The sequence below is a fragment of the Sturnira hondurensis genome, unplaced genomic scaffold (genome assembly GCF_014824575.4).
Source record: "Sturnira hondurensis isolate 20B ecotype Veracruz unplaced genomic scaffold, ASM1482457v3 Scaffold0004068, whole genome shotgun sequence".
NCBI lineage: Eukaryota > Metazoa > Chordata > Mammalia > Chiroptera > Phyllostomidae > Sturnira > Sturnira hondurensis.
Window position 1 is genome coordinate 4,098,740 of NW_028076699.1, and position 21,852 is coordinate 4,120,591.

General features: G+C 53.3%; 1 protein-coding gene across 1 annotated transcript; it reads right to left on the reverse strand.

The window, feature by feature from the left end:
- Positions 1-268: 268 nt before the first annotated feature.
- TMEM61 (transmembrane protein 61) lies at positions 269-10,910 on the reverse strand. Its single transcript, XM_037043177.1, has 3 exons — positions 10,667-10,910; positions 6,064-6,413; positions 269-698 (listed from the first exon to the last, which is right to left on the reverse strand). The coding sequence occupies exons 1-3, from the start codon at positions 10,739-10,741 to the stop codon at positions 443-445; spliced, it is 681 nt and encodes a 226-aa protein (XP_036899072.1). The 5' UTR covers positions 10,742-10,910; the 3' UTR covers positions 269-442.
- Between the last annotated feature and the right edge of the window lie 10,942 nt (positions 10,911-21,852).

Genomic DNA, 21,852 nt, shown 5'->3' on the forward strand with positions numbered 1-21,852 from the left:
TAAAATTCATACTTTGGCCCTGGCTAGTGTGGCTCAGTGGATTGAGCACTGGCCTGTGAACCAAAGGGTTGCCAGTTCGATTCCCAGTCAGGGCACATGCCTGCCTGGGTTGCAGGCCAGGTTCCCCAGTGAGGGGTGCACAAGAGGCAACCACACATTCAGGTTTCTCCCTCTCTCTTTCTCCCTCCCTTCCCCTCTCTCTAAAAATAAATAAATCTTTTTTAAAAAGAAGAAGAACCACCCAGCTGGACCCAGGCAACCCAGAGAGTCAGGAGAGAGAACAAAATGGATTTATTTCAAGCCATTTGTTACACAGCAATGGATAAGCAAAACAGCACTGAGAGACAAACATCTGCTGAGCACCTACTGTGAACCAGGCGCTGTGTTGGACCCTAGAAGAAGCTGAGGACTTGTCTCTGGATTCAAAGCCTGGTGGGAACCTTTAACTTCCTCCTGCTATGGCCTGAACCGGCCAGGCAGCGCCAGATACTGTCTCTCCAGGGATGGCTTCAGTGGCAAGGACGACACATTCATAGCTGGGTGGAGGCGAGGCAGGCTGCGTCCCAAGCAGGGCAGCCCAGGAGGCACTGAGCATCAGGTCTTCCTCCTCAGGGTGTGCAAGGGGTGCCAGGGGCCCCTCAACCAGCGGGCAGTGCACAGCCTCCTCATAAGTGGGGATGGCAACCAGTTTGGGGGTCCTACAAGGACAGGGAAGAGAGGCTGTTAGCAGGGGCAAAGGCAAAACCAACTGTATGCCAGGGAGAGAGTGGTAAGGGCCAGGGGCAGGGAAGGCTGCATGCCCTGGCCCACATTCTTTGCAGGCCCCCAGGGTCCCATATGCACACTGGGAGCTTGGCATGAGCTGCACCTGCCAACCTCAGCTCTCCCATCCTGGCCACCCTGCCCCTCCCCACATGTATTCGCCATGCCTCCTTGTTCTTTCTGCAGGGAAAGTCCTTCTCACTCCCTCCTCCTTCCCTGCTGGTCAGTCCCAACTTGTCCCTTGAGACTCCTCAGAGAAGCTGTCCTGACTGGACCTCCCCCAGCAAATCTCCCGCCCCCTGCTCTGGCGCTTCCACGACACTGACCCCTCCTGGTTGTGCTCTAGGGCAGGGACTGACTTTGAGTGCCACAGGGCTGTGAGCAGACGCTTGGGGGTGTTGTTGAGAGACGGAGTGATGGTCCCTGGGCAGAAAGGCTCCCAGCTTGCTGGAATATCTCCTGCAAGAGCCACAGTTGTGAATGCTCGGAGCAGGATGGAAGGTCTCATTTCTGCTGCCATCTGGGTGCCTGAGGCCCTGATGGAGTAAGTCTGCCAGGTGAGCACCTCTGCTTGTATACCTCTGGAGATAAAGTCAACCGTGCCTACCTCTGAACGGCTTGGCTTCCTGATATCAGACCTGAATTGCCTTAAATGAACCAGCCTGCAGGGACTTGAGGCAGAGACCGGGTCTCTGAGGCTCCCCTGACCACGCTCTGCAGCTAGATTCCAAGGACAGGTCCCCTGCACCCCATGCACACTAGTGCTGAAGGGAATGATACTGGCCCTCTGTCCTCTCAGGGCCCCAGCAGGTGACCTCTGGGGAGTCCCTTACTCTTCTCCTCTTAGGACCCTATGGGGTGGGAGTGTCAGTGATCCTAGGCGTGGGCTGCTTCTGCTTTGGGGATGATGTTGTCAGGAAGTGGGGGGCAGGGGGGTGACTAGGTGATCTTGAAGGTCCCCTCCTACCCCAAGTCACTTGAGGGCTGGTTATGGTTATGAGTCTGGGCACTCACTGGATGGTTCAACTCCCTGATCTGTACAGTCCTGGTGGGAGGTCAAGGTCAGTAACTCCATTAATCTGGGCCTCAGCTTCCCCCACTGTGGATGGGGACACAATGGCCCCTACCCCACAGAGTTGTGTGCAGATTAAGTGAGATCATGCACAGGGTGTGCTTAACCCATGCTCTGTAAATGGCAGCATCACAAAGTCTCAAAGGTCTCCTGGAGGAAGGGGTGTGAGGAGCAAAACTCAGCACACAGCTCCCAAATAGCAAGTCCTACAGGGGCTCCGAGAGGCTGTCACCAACCCACAGTCATCAGTTTGGAGCTGGTGGAGAAGCAGTTCAGTCCACACCAGTGGGCCTGCCTGTGCAGACAGGGAGAGCAGATGGCAGAAGCAGGCCCAGGGGACAGAAGAAGTGGAGAGGACTTTGCTCCAGGGCGTAGTGGGGGCACCATGCTGAGAGCCTGCAGATGCCCCTCATGTGACCCATCACCCGCTGGGGACATGGCCTGTTCCTAGGCAAAGTGTCTTCTCCGCCCAAGCGCACCAAAGCCCTCAGAGCAGCCCACTGAGAGGCGGGTTTGCCACTCCAACCACAGTCCTGGAGCAGGTTTGGGGGAGTCTGGGACTGACCCCCAGCCCATGTGCTAGTCTGATGGAGGCCACCAGCCAGGAGCCAGATCTGGTACACCCCGCCCAGTGCTCTTGCAGACATTTCTCAGAGACCCTCCACCTCCTCCAGAAGCAAGCCCAGCAGCCCTCAGCTGAGGATGGTGCCAGGGAACTTCATCCTTTTTTGCACTCCAGCCTCCTCTGCAGGTGAGAGCAGGCAAAGCCCGGCTCTATTGCCGTGTGACCTAGACTGCGCTCACAGCCCTCTCTGAGCCTCTTCCTCATCTGTAAAATGGGGGTGATAATTTTCATTGTATAGATTCAGAGCAGGGAAAATGGAAAAAGCTTTGATAACACTCAGGAAAATGTAGGTAATAAGGCTTCCAGAGCCCCAATCTCCTGTCCGGCTCACTTCCCAGCCACATCTCTGCCGCTCCTGCTTCTCCAAGCCCTGGACACAGGACACAAGTGTTGGGCACGCTAGGGGCATGCCAGCCGCAGACAGCTGGCAGGGCAGGGTGGAAGTGGGCTCAGCCCACAGCCGGACGTTTGCCCAAGGGGCAGATGTGAGTGGCCTGCGTGCCACCCTCTGGGCTGGCCCAAGTCTCCACTGTCGTGGTCCAGAATGTCGGGACTTGAGCACCACTGGGAGGAGGCTCTGTTCATGGTGTGTTCTGGGTGTGGCACCCTGCACTCATGTGGGGAGGGCTATCACTATGGTCCCCTTGCACAGGAAGCTCCACTGACGCTGGACTCACCCACTCTCTGGGGCCTGGTTGGGGCAGAAGACCTGACGTGGCGCCGGCTCCTCCACCCTCAGCTGAGGCACACAAGCAGGGTGGGAAGAGGGGAGGGGTTGGGCATGAAATGCTACTTGCCCAACACTGTTTGGACAAGCCCCCTAATCCATCTCACATTCATGACAATGCTGGGGGGTAGCCTCTCTCAGCCACTGTACATACAGGTGAGTGAAAGGCACCCCTCAACCAAGCAGCAAGGCCCCAGCTCTATCTGACTACACCCCACCTCACACACCTGTCCCCACCCTGGCCCTGACCTCCCCTGTGAAAGTGGGCCTGAGCCTTACACCTACCTCCCAAGCTGCCCCACTCATGCACAGTGAGGCTCAAACCAGTCAGTGGGCATAACGGCACAAGGAGACTGTGGAGCACAGTGCACGCACTTCCCCACCTGCCATCCCACCTGAGCACAACAGCAGTCCCAGGGGAGGGGTCTGCCACCACCTGCTGCCAGATGAGGAATCAGACATTGCTCAGAGAGCCTGAGTAACATGTTCAAGGACACGCAGACTATCAGAGAAACAGCAGAGGCTGAAACCCTCGTGTCTGAAGAGGACCATGCTTTTTTGCTGTCCCCACTAAGGGTGGAGGCCCCAGGGGCCTCCTGTCTAGCCACCTTATTTAGGGGCTCACACATCGGATGGGGGCCCCCAGAGGGCAGGGTTTTATCTGCTTTTGTCCAGTGCTGTGTTGTCAGTGCCCGGCACAGGCACACAGTAGGTGCTTGGTAAATACGGTTAAATGTGTGAAAGGGTAAATGGACAAATAGCTGGAGAAAGTGAGGTCTAAGAGGAGAAACACCTGGCCCAGCCATCAGCCCAGAAGGCCTCTCCGACCTGGGTTTATGCACATCCAGGGACTGGCAGGGAGTGAGGGCCTGGGACAGGAGCAGCACAGTGGCCTGCCCGTGGGCCAGATGCTGGTCTCACAGGCAGCAGGGCAGAGCTGAGTCAGCCCCAGGGACAGTGAGGAGTCATCAGCAGAAGCAGCCTCCCTGACACCCAGCCACTCAGTTCTGAATCAAAGACTTGGGTCTCCAAACCGGGAACACTCTGCAGCCTCCTGGCCTGGCTGGGGAGGAAGGCTGGGTGGCCACACTGTAGCTATGGCCCGGACCCTGTTGGGTCAACACAGCTGTGTGTACAGACAGCACTCCCCCTGCACACTCCCGCTGCCCGGGTTGGGGAAGGACAGGCACAGAGCCAGAGTGCCCTAGGCTTGGCCTTGTTCCAGCTGACCACTGGCTCACTGTGTGACCAGGTAGGTCACTGGTCCCTCCGAGACCCAGGCTTCTCATCCAAAAAATGAAGAGTTTGGCTAGAGAGTTCCCAAGGCCCTGCCCCTCCCTCTAATTGTCAAGCCAACCAAGGCCCGACCTGCAGAGTAAGTGCCTCTGCTGGATACCCCACTGTCTCTCTGACATCGAGGATTCACAAGCCAGCAGTAGGAACACAGTCTGTTACGTTCCTTAACTCAGAATGCAGGTTCACCTTTAACTGAGGGGAGAAGGTTCAAGTCCCCGGCCAGTGCACAGACGTCTGGCTTAGCCCCCAGTACATCCAACCTCACAGAGTGCTGTCAGAGAATGCGAGCTTTGCAGCCAGCAGGCTTTGCCACTGTTTATTTGTATAACCCCAGCTTCTTCTTCCATCAAGGGCAACAGGGGCCCTTCCCTCTCAGGGCACAGAAGGACTGGGGAGGACGTATGCAGGCCCCTGACATGCAGGTGCACCCAGTGCTTGGCTGAATGAATAAACACATCAGTGCGGGCATGATTCACTTTCCCACGGGGCAGAAATCGGTTCTCAGTATGTCGGTGACACAAAGCACAGGTATACACGCAGTACAGAAACAAATACATCGTGTGTCTGTGGTAGTTAAATCTCATGGGGGAGAATTAAGAAAAATACCTAAAAGGGGGGGAAATGGGACAACTGTAATAGGATAATCAATAAAATATATTTTTTAAATGCCTAAAAGCCTCCTTCAAGGGAGTAAAAATAAAAAATGAGAGTGAGAAATGTCGTCTAATGCAAGATTTTGCCTCCACCCCCATCCCACCACTGAGCGTCTGCACATGCTCCGCTGCCGGCCTAAAACTCGTCCCGCCTCCTTAGCCCCTCAAGGAAAAGCTGGCTGCTACTGAGCACCTGCCATACGCCAGGCGTGAAGCTAAGTTACTTGTCATCTCTCTGAATTCTCCGTGTCCTATGACTCAGGGAGTGGATGACAGCATAGACTCTGGGCCCAGGCCCGGCCCTGACATATACTACCTGGGTGTCCTTGGGCAAGTTACCTAACAGCCTGCTGCCTCAGTCTCCTCATCTGTAAACAGAGTTAATAAGCATACCTACTTTAGAGGGCTGCTGTCAGGACTAAAGGAGTAAATATGAGAAAAGCACATGAATCAGTGTCTGGACCATGATAAGTCCTATACCAGTGTTTGCTGTTATTGGTGCTGGTCTTATCGTTCCTGTTTTATTTCAGACGAGCAAGCTGAGGCTCAGTGGGGCTTCGTGACCTACTCGAATTTCTACTGCTAGTTAGGGATATAACCAGGAGAGGATCCCAGTCAGTCTGATTCCTGTGCCTGGGCTCTTAACCCTTGCCCCATACCATGCTCAGCTCAGCTTCCACCTCCTTCAAGAAGCCTACCTGGATTTCTCCACATCTCCACACAACCACGACTATGCCTCTCTCAAAGCTCTAACTATTCTGCTCTGTCGTGGAGGAGCTTTAAACTCCTCTAGGACCATGCTGATCAGCTTTCCAGCCCCCAGGGCATAGACAAAGCCTGGGCCAGAGGAGGAACCCATGAGAGTTGGCTGAACCGCCCCCCCCCCCCGCTGTGGCCCCACCTGCCACCCATACCCTTCCCCACTAACCTGCAGCTCTCCTTCTCTGAGGGATCCACAGTGAGGTAGTACAGGTCTCTGGAGAGGTGATACGGGTCCCCTTTGGGTGGCCCCCAGATGCTAGCCTTGAAGGACCACAGCAGGCCAAGGAGTAGCAGCAAACCACCTACCCCGCAACAGAAGAAGCTGATGGACCTCAGCAGGGGTCTGGGGGACTCAGGCATGGGGTGCCCAGTGGATGGGGCTGGCTGGCTGGCTTGACCACCAGTATCCCCTTCACTCCACCAAGCGAAGCAGAGTGTCCCAGCCACCAGAGCCACCATGCCGCTGACCATCATGCAGTAGCGGAGGGTGGAGGCCACTCGGCCCCTGTCACAGTTCTAGATGTGGAAAAAGGAAGAGGAGAAGAAAAATGGACATGTAAGAGGCCTGCTGAGTACTGGAGACCCAGGTCTTAGTTCTCCCCACCTGAGGTCACCATGCAACCTTGGAGAGGCCGTTTGAGCTCTCTGCCTCAGTGTCCTCATCTGAGACATGGAGATGCTACTGCTAACTGTGCAGGGATGTTCAAACTGAGCACCACACCTGGGGTCAGGTAGGAGTTTGGTAAGTGTGGCCGGGTTCACCCTGGGCCCCCTCCAGGCGTCAGAGGCCTCATCTGCCTGGTGGGTGTAAGCCACTCCACTGTGTCTACCACAGGCTGGGAGGCTCCCCCAGGCCTGCCAGGATTGGGGCTGGCTGGCCACACCTTGCCTCTCTTCACCCAGTCACAATCCCAAGAGGTCAACCCTGTCATCTCCACTTGACAGAGGAAGACACCAAAACCCAAGATGGGTGCAGGAGTAAGTATGAGGGAGGCATAGAGAGGTCCGAAGGGACAATTCATGACATGGAGCAAAATCACGCCAAAAAAAAAGTTCCTTCTGGCCTTATTTCTGATGGCCCTAACTTGGAAAGCGCCAAAACGTACAGCTGTAGGGACAGGATGAGTAAACTGCGGCATAACCCTTAGATGAACTATTAATGTCTCCCTTTAAATCAAGCTCAGCACAAATGTTTCACAAAAGGAGGAAATGTTTTTAATGTCTTACTTTTTTCAACTAAGTGTACCTAACTATGCATATAGCGTTACCTCAGTCAGGTAAAGAAGAATGCCCAGGAAAAACAACCATGCTGGGGGGAAACCTGGCCCCGGACCTCACGGACAGGAAGGGGCTGAAATACACACTATTCCCTCTTCCTGGCAACTGGCCATTATCGCCCCTCAAGGCTCAGCTCAGCCCCCACCCGGGACGCTTTAAGCACCCAGTCCCCACAGCCTTATTGGCCCACAGTACTTACGTGTCTGTGGCTAACGGCTCCTCTGCTGTCTGTATTGGCCCCCTTCACTGCTCTATCCCCAGTGCCTAGCACATAATAGCTGCTAAATAAACATTTGTTAAAGCAATTCCCTTAAATGAGGGAAAAAGTGTCGCTGGCCAAATGCTTGTTGTGTGAAAAGCCTGCCCCACAGCTGGGAGGGGCTGGGGGAGGCAAGGGTTCCCCAGGATTCTAGCTGCTTCAGCACCGGCCAGGCAGCAGAGGCCTGGCGAGGGCCCCACCCTGCCGCTCACCAGCTGTGTCCTGGGGACAGGCTCTCAACTGCTCTGGGCCTGAGCCTCATCTGCAGGAAGAGCAGGTGCTCCGGTAGGCTGCTAGGAGAACGTCGTAGGGCACCATCTCCCCTTCCAAAGGCTGAGCCACAGAAGCAGGGAACTCACAGACCCCAGCGAGACTACAGTGACCAGAAACACCTTCCAAATGGGCGCTTGCTCAGCACCGGAACGATGCCTGGCTGGGCAGCCATTCAAAGGCATGCTCCTAAGGGAGCAGGGGCATGCACAATGTTCAAGATACAGCAGGTAAAGCATGAGATTTCAAAAGGGCATGTTCCCACTGGAGGGGTGGGGGAGGGGTGGGAAAGGGGAAGGCAAGCAAGAGTACAAACTCCCAGTTACGATACATGTCACCGGGATGTAAAGTACAGCACAGGGAACAAAGTCAATAGCATCAAATAAACTATGCGCCGTGGCAGATGGTTACTAGATTTATTGTGCTGATCACTTTACAAGGCATGTAAATGTTGAATAACTATGCACAGCTGAAACTAATATAATACTCTCTCAATTAAAATCTGAAGTACATAAATTTTTTTAAAGGGCCTGTTCCCAAATGTGTTTTAAAATGTGTGTGTGGTTAAAAAGTAATTCCACCCATGTTATCAAAAAGAAAATGTGTGTGTGGGCACGCATGTGGGTTCACCCCAATTCTTCGGAGCCCCCAGACCACCAAAAGTATATAGAAAAACACCATTTGTAAAGTACCTGCAGTTCTCTTCCTACGAATATGTCTTTGGGGCAAGTGCCTCCCTCCTGTCTCCAGCTCAAGGCATGTTGATGGGGGAGACAAAGGACCCGACTACCCGCTGCCCAAAGTCAGGCAGCTAGGAGAGGCTGTCAAGAGAAAAAGCTGGAGAAACCAACTTGAAAAAAGAATCCAGCAAATCAATCATCGTAAGCCCTGAGCTACATATTAAGGCTCTTGACAGCTGCCCTTCACACCCAGCATCTCGTCCGACCCCCCACACCAGGGCAGGGGAAAAAAACGCCTGCTTTGCAAATAAGGAGACAGGATCCAGAGAGGTGAGGACTTTTCCCACACCCAGATCCAACTAGGTTTCTCAATGCTGGAAGAACTCACTCCTGTAGAAGGTAACTTATGATGCTTTTTGCTGTGGGGAGAGGAGAAAACCACAGACGGGTATAAAAGTGCAAAACAGAAATTCTCATTCAGCCCGCTGCTCAGATGAGCTGATCTCCACGTGAATGAATGTTCCATCTCTCCTTCAGCCTGCATGCACGGTGATGGTGTCCGCCGCTGTGTGCTGGGCATTGGCACGGGCCGGACACCACACCAAGCACTTCACAGGTCTCCTCCCCTCACTTAATCCTCACAGCAGCAATATGCCCCAAGGACATGAGGTTATGAGGGTGAGTGTGTCCAAGGTTAATGCCAAATTTAAGCCCAGGTCTAGTGTGACGCAAATCCCTGTGGGTGTGCACAGCTAGATCTCTCTGTATTTTTAGTATATAAAGTTGAGACCTTGCTGTGAAGAGAGATGTCTGCAAGTCTTTGGCACCGGCGGTTCGCACTCCCCAGAATGCGATGTCCTCCTCAGACAGGCGTGGTCACCTCCTTCACAGGTGTGGTCATCTCCCTCTGTGCAGGTGTCCCCCCTGCCATGTGGATCCCGCCTTGGACAGGCAGGCCGCATGCTAACCTGCCACCCCGAGGGTCAGAGGGGGTCAGTGTCCACCCAATGAGGGACAGCCTGCTCTGTTGCTGCATGGTGGTTTTCATTATCATTACAGATCAGAGCTCTGGTTATCAGCAGCAGGGTGTCCTGGCTCAAGATTCCCCTGATCCACTTCAGAAAGGGCTCTTTGGTCAGCTTACTCACCTCTCACATCTGTGTGCCCGGTACCCTGATGGGGGAGGAAGCAAGAGCTCCGTGCCCTGGAGGGAATAACCCCCATCCCGGAGAAGGCCCACTCCTGACCCTGGCACTCAGACAGGGCCTGCCCCCAGCCCTCTCCCTCCCCTCCCTCCCCTCCTTCACACTCCCACACATAGACTCATCCAAACTCCTGCCACCTGGGGGCCTAAAGGATGTTGCTCTCTCAGCCTGGGGAGCCCTCTGTCCCCATCCAGGGCTTCATTTCACAGCCCCAGCCCTTCAAGACCCAGCCCAACACTTCACCCTCCCAGAAGCTTTTCTGCAGCTGCCACCCCCACCTCCCACCTCCCACCTCCCACCAGGCAAAGGAGGCCTTTCCCTGAGTCTGATCTATTGCGCTCCCGAACCTTGGCCATTCTACTTGTCAGCTCTATGACCTTGGTCAGGAGGCTTGATCTCTGACCTCAAATTCCCACCTCCCTGGGAGGAGCAAATTGAAATGAGAGTGAAGGTGAGAAGCCAAAATGGCAAGCTGTGAGGGAAGCACAGTGACACAGGCCAAGCGGGACTGAGGCTGGACCTTGGCTCTGACACGGGCATGTAACTTAGCTTCTCCATGCCTCCCTTCCCTCCTCTGTGAGATCGGCCCAGTACCATGTTGCATTCTACCAACAGGGAAGCTTTAGGTGCCAGTTTTCTTAAGATTTTATTTATTTTTAGAGAAAGGGGATGAGAGGGGAAAAGGGAAAGAAACATCAATGTGTGGTTACCTCTCCTACGTCACCTGGCCTGCAACCCAGGCATATGTCCTGACTGGGTCTCCAACCAGAGACCCTTTGGTTCTCTGGCCTGCGCTCAATCCACTGAGCCACACCAGCCAGGGCAGGTGCCACTTTTCTGTAAAGAACTGAACCATCTTCTCCAAACTCTCTCCACCTAAACACCCGGTAAACTGAGGCCTTGAGCCCCACGGCCCAAGGCACTCAGCGAGTTAAAACACAGGAAGAGACCTGAGTGTGCAGACTGCCCACCACACCTCCTTGGTCAAGGGAAAGGGAAAGGACACGGGTTCCGGCGGGGTGGTCGTCAGGAGGAGCCGAGATGCTCCCGAAGGAAGAAGAGGGGAGAGCTACCCACCCGGGGCGCAGCCACGGCGCAGCAGGCAGTCAGGCGCCGTGCAGGCGCAGGGAGCCTGGTTGGGCGGAAAGGCATGTTGGCTGTGGGACTGGAGGGCGGCACGAACCTGGAAACGGCGGCCTTCGGGTGTGCAGGGGACTCCGGCCGTTAGGGGGTGGCCCTGGCTTTGGTCTCCTCGCCCCGCAAAAACGCTAAGGTCGGGCTCCGAGTCTCGTTCCGGGGTTTCGCACGTCTCCCGCCCGCCAGCCGCCGTCCGTCCCGTCTGCTCCCGCCGCCCGGCACCCGGAGCGGAGGTGCGGAGCCCGACTTCACCCGGCAGGCGCATGTCCCCGTGCTGCGCGCCCTGCAGCAGCTCTGCTACCCCGCGGGAGCGCTTCGAGGGCCGCCGAGGGCGCGCGGAGCCTGGTCTTCGCCCTCGACCCGCGTGCTGACCGACCCGGGCCCAGGTCCCGGTCCCGGTCCCGGTCCCGGTCCCAGTCCCGGCCCCGGCTTAGCCGACTGCGGCTGGGCCGTCCGGGCTCCGGCTCTGGGCGCGACCCGCCCCACCAGTCCCCGGATCGAGTCCTCGCGGACCTCCGGGTCCCGCGGAGACACCGGGGACCGGCTGCGGGCGGCTCCAGGTGTCGCGGACCGCCCCGCCGGCCCCGCCCGACTTTAAAGTGACAGCGCAAGCGGGTCTGGTGGGGGTTAGGGTTTCCCCACCCGGGAGCGGCGGACCGCTGTCTCGGAGCTGTCGGGAATCGCTTGGGGAGGACCTGAGAAGGGAGACGGACTGCTCGAGAGCCATCGACGCTCAGTCAGAGAGCGATCTAGGATTCCGGAGCCCAGGCCTCCTCACTCCCATTTCACAGCAAGGAAATCTGGGGCCCAAAGCGGGAAAGTCACGGGCCTGTGCTTTCCGCAAACTCCGTTTATGTAACTGGCTTTTTCTTCTCACAGAGGTCAGTCTGAGAGCAAGCCCGTGGAGAACCCCCAGGCCTCACTTGCGGAGGAGGAAGGCATTCTCAGAAATAGTGGCCTGCATTTTAGTGCTTCCCCAGCTCCTTCCCCAGGTTCCTACCCGCAGCTGGCAGGCAAGAGGCCAGGGAGCATGGGGCCTTCGAGAGAGCAGGGCCTCCGCCCTGATGAGTGCCCTAATTTCTCTGAACCTCTGTCTCCCTTTGTGTCGAAGGAGAGCTGAAGATCTCAGCTCACAAGTCTGTGAGGACTGAACGAGTTAAGTAGTCCAGGTTAAGGGCTGGGCCGTTTAACTAGTGCAGCCTAAAAGCTGTTTTTGTGGTCAGGTGATTTGGGCACCTGGAAGGAGGGTCAGCAGTGTGTGTGCGCGCACGTATGTGTGTGTGGGCGCGAGAGTGAAGTCTTCTATGGGAGGACACACGAATTGCCTTAGAAAAGTAGGAATGGGGCATAGCAGCCGGGCTAGAGGGGTAGCACGTGCAAAAGCTGGACAAAGTCTCAGGCTGGTTAAACCTTCAGTTCGTGTGCGTCAAAGGGAGCCCATTCCCAGACCAGCCTGGGTCTTTTCCTGCTGCTCCCATAAGGCGGGGAACAGGACTCTATTTGTGAATCTCCTTAGTCCGTGGTGACCTCTCTGAGGGCAGGGACCCCATGTGACTTGGCTCAAGACCCAGCCAGGCCCAGCAGGGCAGCACCAAGGGATCTGGTCCAGTTTTCTGGCTCTGGCTGCCTCTTCCCCACCTCTTGGGAGCTCTGGGGAGCCCCATGGGCTTGGTATTCTTGCAGACCCTTTCTGATCAAGCAGCCTCGGGTGTTCTGTGGCATTATGTTGAAGACTCAGAGGAGAAAATTGGTCACCACTTATTACAAATGTCACCAGCCAGCCATTTTTCTTGTGGTTTTTATTTTATTTGACTTGATTGATTTTTTTAGAGGGAGAGAAACATCAATTTGTTGTTCCACTTATTTATGCACTCATTGGTTGTTTCTTGTATGTGCTCTGACCAGGGATGGAGCCCACAACCTGGATGTATGGGGACAATGCTCAGACCGGCTGAGATACCTGGCCAGGCCTCTTGTGTGTGTTTGTGTTTTTAAATTCATTTTTAAATTACAGTTGACATGCAATATTATATTTGTTTTTCTTGTTTAACTGTCACACAGCAAAATCATCAAGGCTGAGGTAAGTGCCTTGCCTGAAATCCCACAGCTCGTAAGTTAGGGGTAGGGAGCGAAGGTGGGGAGAGGAGGTGTCGAAATACACATCAGTCTGAATTTTCCAGGTCCATGCGCAGAATATCCCCCTTCACAGATAAAGAACAGTGGTCAACCTGTAAAGAAAGAAAAACATTGCTCTTAACACAGCCTCATCTGCACAGGCTCTGCCCACCCTCTGGGGCTGGTGATTCTGGGCCCAGCCGCCAGATTTGGAGAAGCAATGAGAAATAAGCACTGGAATCAGGCCTTTTACAGTTGTTACGAGGTTAAGGGAGTTATTATAGAATATGCTTGGCTTGTAGTAAGTGCTTAGTAATATTGGCTATTATTCTACCATTTTCAATAGTTTTTCTTTTCATTTCACACACTTCTCCATGAACATCTGCCCATAACTCAGTGCATTTTAGTTACTTCCTTGTGTATCTGGCTCCCCTACAGACAGCATCCTGAGGGCAGATGTGGACCTCTCCTGTCCTCTCCCCACCCCACCCTTCTCCTGCCATCTCTAAGCTGGCACACGGTAGGCCCACCATGAATATAAATGGTGAACAGCATGCGATGTACAACAGTGGTGGGTCATTCTGTCCCCTGCCTCGGTGCACACTCATTTCTGTAGGGAGGGAAGAAGGCCCATGGGGTGGGGACATCTCAAGGTCTGCCAACAATGCAGCTGAGGCTGGTCTAAGTCTAGGGTGGAACTATCTTTAAAGAAGACCTCTTTCTTTAAAGAAAGACCTCAGCCCTGGCTGGCGTGGCTCAGTGGGTTGAGCTCTGGCTTGTGAACCAAAGGCTCACTGGTTCAATTCCTAGTCAGGGTACATGCCTGTGTTGCCAGCCAGGTCCCCGGTCGGGGGCATGCAAGAGGCAACCACACATTGATGTTTCTCTCCCTCTCTTCTCCCTCCCTTTCCCTCTGTCTAAAAATAGATAAAACCTTTCAAAATATAAAAAAGAAAGATCTCGAGCACATTCATGAATGCCAAATAGTAACAGGATTCTAAGGCTTGGCTTCCTGAAGGAGGGGTTCGGACCAGTGTTCCCAACTCCCAGAGAACACCCAACAATGTGCAGAGACATTCTGGGTTGTCACAACCATGGTAACTGCTACTGGCATCTATACATCCCACAGCGCACCACACAGCCCCCTGAAAGAATGACCCATCCCAGGTGTCAGCTGCCAAGGCTGAGAAACCTGGTTTAGACATCGCAGTGGGGCTTTGGAGACTAACTGGTTCAAAGAATGTCACTCATGTTCTGCAGAGAGAAGGGGATTTCTCTATATGATAGAAAGAAACGAAAGAGAAAATAAACCTGAGGTCCTAAAAACTGAGCCCTGTTTCTCCCGTAGGCAAGTCTCAGGAACTTTAACATGTAACTTCTAAGCCAGACCTCCCAGCGTGTCTCTCACACAGAAGGAGCAGAAAGGGTGGGGTGGGCAGTAGCGGGCAGGGACCCGGGCCCCTCTCCTGGCCGGTCAGAGAGAGCAGTGCCCTTTCGATCAGCCTTTGAGGCTAGAGTTCTGTGTCAGGTTCTTTTTGGGGGGTGAAGGGGGCTGGAATCCTGGAGCTGGGAAATGGGTGGAGAAAAGTTTTAAAAACCACTGTTCTGCTTTGATTTCCGTTTCTATAGGCCTAAGAAAGAAAAGTGAATGGCCTGAAGTGACACAGCAAATCTGAAGTACCGTATTTGCCATGTATAATGTGCATTTTTTTGCCCAAATTTTTGAGGCAAAAATTAATACGCCCATTGTGCATGGGTGTAATGAGTATGTGCCATGGGTGTAATAATGCCACGTATAATGCACACAAAAAAGTGGGTCTGCGTTATACACAGCAAAATACGGTATAGCAGGGACCCAGGCAAAGATTTATGAGACCCAGGACCCCTTTTCCCCAGCCTCTTAGCTGCTCTGCAGAAGCAAGATGTCTAGACCAGCAGTCAGGCACCCGCAGTTGGGGGGTTGGCAAACCACGTCCCACAAACCAAATCGGGCTCACGACCTGTTTTCATGTGGCCTACTGATGGAGAACAGTGTTTCACATTTCTTTTCACGGTGGACAAACTTCAAAGGAAGGCTAATATCTTATACATGAAAATTTTACAAAATTCAAGTTTTAGTGACCATAAAGTTTTATTGGGACACAATCAGGTTCTTTCTTTACATATTACTTTTGTTCTACAATGTTAGAATTAAGGAGTTGTGACAGAAACCATGTCACTCAAGCTGTTTGCTACCTGGCCCTTTGTAGAGAGTGTTTGCTGACCTTGGCCGTAGCGTCTTCTTGGCTCTGCCACCAAGGGACTATGCAACCCCAGGTGACTGAGCGGCCCTCTCTGGCCCTCCTCACTTGTAAAATGGCAAGACAACTGCTCTCTATGGGCGGGTGCCACAGTAATGTTCTGTTGTTGCATAACAAAGTATCGCCAACTTAGAAGTTTAAAATAACACCCACGGGTGGCCCTTCAACACAACAGTGGTTAGGGGCGCCAGCTCTACCCGCTGAATAGCTGAAATCCAAGAAAACTTTTGACTCCCCCAAACTTAATTACTAAGAACCTGCTGTTGACCCGAAGCCTTACAATAACATAAACAGTTGAGTCACACATATTTCGTATTTTATATGTACTATATAATGTATTCTTACCATGAAGCATGCTAGAGAAAAGAAAATGTGATTAAGAAAACCATAAGGAAGAAAAAAGACATTCGTAGTACTGTAAGCTTACGCCGTCTGTTTGCAGGATGGAAACATCTGCACGTAAGTGGCCCTGTGCAGTTCAAACCGTGTTGTTCAAGGGTCAGCCGTACTTACTATCTCATAGTTCTGTAGGTCGGAAATCCAGGGGCGTTCACCTGAGTTCTCTGCCTAGGATTTCACAAAGCCAAGGGAGGTATCCTGCCCCCCAGTTCATTTGGGGTGTCGGCAGGATTCCACCCCTCGTGGTTGTCGGACCAAGGCCCTGTGTTCTCTCTGGTTGTCAGCCAGGGTCTGCGCTCAGCTTCCAGAGGCCGCTCACAGGGCCTGCCGGGGAAGCCCTCCACCTCAGCACTGGGGAACCCCTCTGGAGTCAAATCTGTCCCCAGCTTTGAATCTCTCCGATCACTTTTTCCAATACCAGTGGAAGAAAACTCTGATTTGAGACCAACCCAACTCTCAGTTTTAAGGTCAGCTGGTTAGTCACCTTAATTATGTGGAAAAAATTCCTTTTGCCATGTAAGCAGAGGGCAAAGGTCATGAGGGCCATCTGAGAATCCTACCCACCACGGGTGTGCCAGGAAGGACAGAGGATGTGTGTTGTAGACACTCCAGTTACAGGGTCACGCCCTCTGTTTCAGGTGCCATGAGTCCTGCCTTTTGTGTGCAGGATACAAAGGGCAGGACTCATGGGGTGACAGTGTTCCCACGGAATGTGGAACAAGCCAGAAGGTGACAAGAGCTTGCCTCTGGATGTCTGCTGGGGGGGATGGTACAGAGGACAAGCAGGATTTTGAGGTAGACTGCTGGGGAGGCTCCGCAGAGGCGGCCTCCGAGCTGGGCTGGGACATGGACAGGGTTTCTATGGGCGGAGAAAGGGCTGGGACGGGGTAAGGGAGAGGCCCCTGCCCAAGCCTCAGCACAGGCCACCAAAGGCTGCGCCATCCTTATCTTGACAATGGAGTATTTTTAAGCTTTTTGTGTAAATCAGTCTATTAAGGATTATCAACAGAATAGAAGTTAGCATCCACTGACTATCAGCACAATGCCAGACTGTGCTAGGTAGGTACCTTGTATACTTAGGCCATTTAATTCTCAAAGACCCCTCCATGGCAGAAATTTTTTTTAGCTTTATTGAGATAGAAGTATCATAAAAGTCACACATTTAAATGTACACTTCGGTGACTTTCAGTATATTCACAGAGATGTGCACCCATCACCACAACAAATTTAAAACATTTTCATTGCCCTCAAAAAGAAACCCCACACCCCTTAGCCATCAAATTCTTCGATTCTTCCAGTCTTACACAACTACTCATTTCCTTTCTGTTCCTATAGGTTTTCCTATTCTCGACAGTTCATGTAAATGGAAACAAGTAACATGTGGTCTTTTGTGTCTGGCTTTTCTCACTTCGCACAAATATTTCAAGGCTCATCCATGCCGTAGCGTGTGTCTGTGATTCGTTCCTTTTTATTGCCAAATTATATTCCATTTTATGGACACACTGCATTTATTTATCCATTCATCAGTTGATGGACATTTGAGTCGTTTCCAGTTTTTGGCTGCTATGGATACTGATGCTGTGAATGTTCACCTACAAGTTTTTGTGCGGACATGATGTTCTCATTTCCCGTGGGAGTACAACCTCGGTGCAGATTTGCTATGTGGTATCTCCACATTTAACCAAAAGGATAAGGTGGGAATTTTCATCTCCACAGGAGGCTCAGAGAAGTTAAAACGGCCACTCAAGGTCAGAGAACAGAGCAGGTTTAAAGTTGGGTCTACCCAGCACCTGCCTCTGGGGATACACAAAACAGCACAGAGGCCTCCTTTAACCATTTTCCTCCTAAAATATTCATTTCCTGAGAGCAGGGATCTCTGTTTTATCTGACACACCCAAAACATCCTAGTGCCTAGAAGAGGCTTGACACAGAGTAGATGCTCAATAAACACTTGTTATGTGAAGGGGAGGATGAGTCAGTGAGCACAGGGTGAAGGTGGGTGAGTAAGGTTATGGGAAATCCCCCAAGACCCCTTTCTGTCCAGAGCTGCACCAGCCCGGGTGCCAGGATGGATTTTTCAGACTCTTGGAGCTGGCTCCAGCTTCTCTGCCAGGGGCTGGCTGCTTCCCCTGCAACGGCCCTCCCCTCTAGTGGCCCTGAAGGTTCCAGGAATTTGTGCCCGGATGACAGTCTATTCACAGAGAGGCAAGGAGCTGCCGAGTCCTCTGCATCCACACTCTAAAAAAGGAAACTGCCCTCTGTGGACAAGAAACAAATTAGAGCCTCAAGGCCACTGCCACTTTCTTGGAAGATATTTTCTGCTGCGATGAGACGGTACAGGGCTGTTCTGGGGCCTCTGCTCTGGAGGGCCCAGGCTGGGCCAGCGGCCCTGGAGCAGCAGAGATGCAGGCTGGTCAGAGAGGAAATCTTGTCTGCCCCCACTCCCACCCTGAGACAAAGGGCTGAGAGCCAGGAGGGTGTGTGGATGGAGGGCTGGGGACAGGATGGACTCCAGGGGTGACCTCTGGGAGCTCAGGCAGACACGTGAAAGGGCTCAGATTCTGGGAGGGAGCCAGCTGCTCTCTGTTTCCAGAGATCCCAAGAAAGATACTGCAAGCTATTCTCAATAGGCTGCAAATGGGTGGGGAGGAGCTAGCCAGGCAGACAGGAGGCCTGGTCTGGGCCTCCTGCCCTTGGCCAAGTCTCTGCCGCCTCTCAACCTCAGTTTTCCCATCTGCAAAAAGTTGGGGTCCTGTCAAGCTGTGAGATGCTATTTGGAGGCTTAGTGCTCTTTCCTCCCCTTGCAAACTGAAGTCACTAAATGGCAAGTTCCCACCCAAGTCTCACAGAAATCCTGGACTCTGATTGTTCAGAGTCGGCACTTTCCTCACAGGTTACAGGCTCTTCTGGAATCAGCTACTGCTAACCCAGGACTCCCGAGCAGCCCCACTTTCTGCCTCAACTCCCGCCTCCTGTGCCGGTCCACTCCCAGCGCCAGCCCCATTCACCCCGTGGCTGATAGCCCATAAAAACCTCCCACGCAGCCTGGTCAAACCAAGTCACCACTCCCCCCTGCCCCGGTTGCCCTGTCTCCAGTGGTCAGTGGTCAGCAAGTGGCAACTCCAACCACCCATCCAAGTGAGGACACCAGCCACAGCAAAGCCAGGCTCTGGGAGACATGTTGTCATGGGCTACCCTTTCTGGGCCTGGCTTCTCAACAATTAAACAAAGGGTTATAGCTGACCATATTCGAAGTTGCTGACAGGCCCAAATGCTCTGAATTCACTCCCAAATCTGCTGTGAGCCCACAGAGTAACCCTGGCCACGCCCCTCCTCTCTGGGGCCTCAGCGTCTCCAGTTGAGGTGGTCGCACTAGACGCATTTTGGGCTGGAGGAGTGGAAAAAGTACTCACATGGGAGGCCTCGGATCTTGCTTCGTCCCAGAGCCCCTGGAGGGTGGCAAGGTCACCAGATGCAAGGACTCTGAGCCCTCAAGTGCTTGTGTGGAGTAGACCCTCTCGGCGCATCTGACCTGCACTGAACTGTGATGGATTGAGAAATCCTCAGTGTGGCTAAGGGCTGAGGTTTGAGGGCTGCTTGTTGACACCTTCAATGTTATTTCCTCTAACACTCCCAGTGTCCTGACTGCCCAGTCGGACAGACTAGAGGGAGGGGGCACTGCGAGGCAGCTGAGGGCCTCGGAGACTGGGGGCCAAAAGGTAGGGAGGACAGTAGGGAATGCCCCAGCCTAGGGGCTGAGGACTTGGTTGCTTCTCCGCCACAGAGGTGACCTGGCACTAGCCACCTCCTCACAATGAACCTCTGTTTCCTCACAGGTCAGATAAGAACGAGAGTCACTACCTTATATAGCTGTCACGAGTGTCACAAATTACACGGACTGCGAATCAGGGTCGCAGGTTCCATCCTCAGTCAGGGCACATGCCTGGGTTGTGGGCCAGGTCCCCAGTAGGGGGCGCGCGAGAGGCAACCACACATTGATGCTTCTTTCCCTCTCTCCTTCCCTTCCCCTCTCTCTTAAAATAAATAAATAAATATCTTTTTGAAAGCCCTACGAGATAAAATAATTTTTAAAAATGTTTTAAAAGAAAAGAGCATCACAAATGACGTATGTTCCATGCCTCAGCTATCACTCTGCCTTATAAATGTTCGTGTCCCTTGCTCCCTATGACATCCCCATCAACACAAGGCAAACCAAGGCGGGTAGAGAAGACACAGAATAGCTAGCTCACTTGCGTAGCGCTCCTGTGACAGGCACTATTCTAAGCACTTTACAACAGACCCCTTGAATTCTCACAGCAGCCCACTCCACAGACCGGGAAACCGAGCTACAGTGAAGGCAGGTCACCTGTCCAAGCTAGTAAGTAGCAGGGCTGAGATTTGAACCCACAGTCTGGCTCCAGGTTCGGTGCTCCTAACCGAAGCGCTACCCTTCTAAGTGAGTACATCCTCTTGAAAAGGGACAGAAAGAGCCACTGATATCAGGTACCTGGAAAGAGCCCTTCACAGTCAAATCTGACTTCCTGTCATTCCCTGACTGAGCAGACATCAAGGAAAAGCCAGCCTCCCTTGGGGCCCCCCAGGTCCGGAGTCCCCAAGCACGCAATGGCTTTTTTATGGCCCTTGCAAAGGCTCAGACCTACAGGAAACCGCGTCCTTTCTGGAAGCAAGCTGACACTGCTTTCTTGTGAACCCCTATGTTGGAGTTTGAACTGGAGCCTCACTCAGCAGGACCATCCAACCTAATGCCTATATGTTAACAGGTACCAGGCAGGTATCAGCGGGAACCTCGCTCTACCTGGGAGGGCCAAAGTCACTGTTCTGAATCCTGTCACCTCAGACTGGCAGTTAGGACACTCAGGATTCATTCCCCAGGTGGACCACACACTGGCTGTGAGGCCTCAGGGGTGTCACTGGTGATCTTGGGTCCAGAGAAGACCCGTCTTCAGGAGGCAGTCCCCCAGGCTGAAGGCACCGAGGGCAGTCACCGCCTCACACTCATCTGTGCCTCCCAGCAGCCAGCACGGGGCCAGGCACCAAGTGGAGATTCTGTCAGTGATGACTTAAGAATCCAGCTGGGGTGGCGCTGCAAGGCTGGGTTTGAGGGCCTCTGATAAAGAAAATAATAAGTACTGCTTCCATTTGCTCCTACTTTTCCCAAAAACTACATGAGAGAGGAATGACTATTATACGCATTTTTTTTTATTTTAGGAAGGCGGAGGTTCCGAGAAGTAAATGACTTGGCCAAGGTCACATAGCCAGGTCAGAACACTGCATTGTCGTGCCCTTGGGGCCTGCCATCCAGACTGGGTTGTTGGTCTGGGTCTGGGAAGGCTAGCCTGTATTTCCCTGGCAAAGGCTAGCTGCAAACACCACGGCTCTTGAAGTCAACTTCCTAACTAGCTTGTGAAGACTATCAGGGTGCTATTCAGCAACACAAAAAGAATCCCAAATAAGTCCTGGGGGATGAAAATTAAAAATAAAGGAAGCCTATGAGCGCCACCTTGTGGTGATCCCTGCCATCATCCCCTCTGACTGTGGGGCTTGGACAATAGAAGACACATTATTTATTGTGGTTCCCAGAACACATGGGCCACAGGAAACGTAAGGGCTCCAGTGACCTCCACCCAGCCACGTCCCCAGGGCCAGGAGCCCAATCAGCCAGGCACAATCCACAAGTTGTCTTTAATGACGCAGGGCAGAGGCCCTAGATTAAGCCCACACCCTCTCAGGCACAATGGGGTCAGTTGCCCCCTGGGTGGTCCCTTACTATACCACCTCTCAGGGTCCAGAAGTTCAGCCTCACTCATTCCACAGGTACTTTCTGAGATGCTGTGCCAGGCTCTGTACCAGGCTCTGGCTGCCTAGCTGACCCCAAAGCCTGATCCCTGGAGGTCCCGTGTCCTGTACTCCTGCCAGGGCCACCTCGCCCCTCCCTGACCCAGTACCCCTCCCTGACCCACATGCCCATCCATGGCACCTACTTCCATCCTGGGAATCCCCCGGAGTCTCTCCCCCTCTCCAATCCTGACCCCAATCACCACATCTAACTATTGTGGGCACCCCTCAATTTTTTTTCCTTTTCCTCCCTGCCTTAGTCATAGCCACCAGCTCCACCCTGGACAACTTCAAAGCCCACTGACTGGCCTCACCCCTATTCAGACCCTGCCCTTGTTTGCACCGTGGCCAGAGCTGACCTTGTAGAAGGCAAGTCTGAGCCATGGACATTTCTCCACAGAAACCCTCCGGGGCAAATTCCCAGCTCTACTAAATATAAAAAGGAGATGTAAAAGT

What these genes read in the sequence shown, in the direction of transcription:
- TMEM61 (XM_037043177.1), bottom strand. Translation starts at nt 10,741, where the DNA reads ATGCCTTTCCGCCCAACCAGGCTCCCTGCGCCTGCACGGCGCCTGACT. An exon ending in GCGCCGTGGCTGCGCCCCGG is followed by an intron (nt 6,414 to 10,666) that starts GTGGGTAGCTCT and finishes TTCCACATCTAG; the next exon opens with AACTGTGACAGGGGCCGAGT. An exon ending in TCAGAGAAGGAGAGCTGCAG is followed by an intron (nt 699 to 6,063) that starts GTTAGTGGGGAA and finishes CTGTCCTTGTAG; the next exon opens with GACCCCCAAACTGGTTGCCA.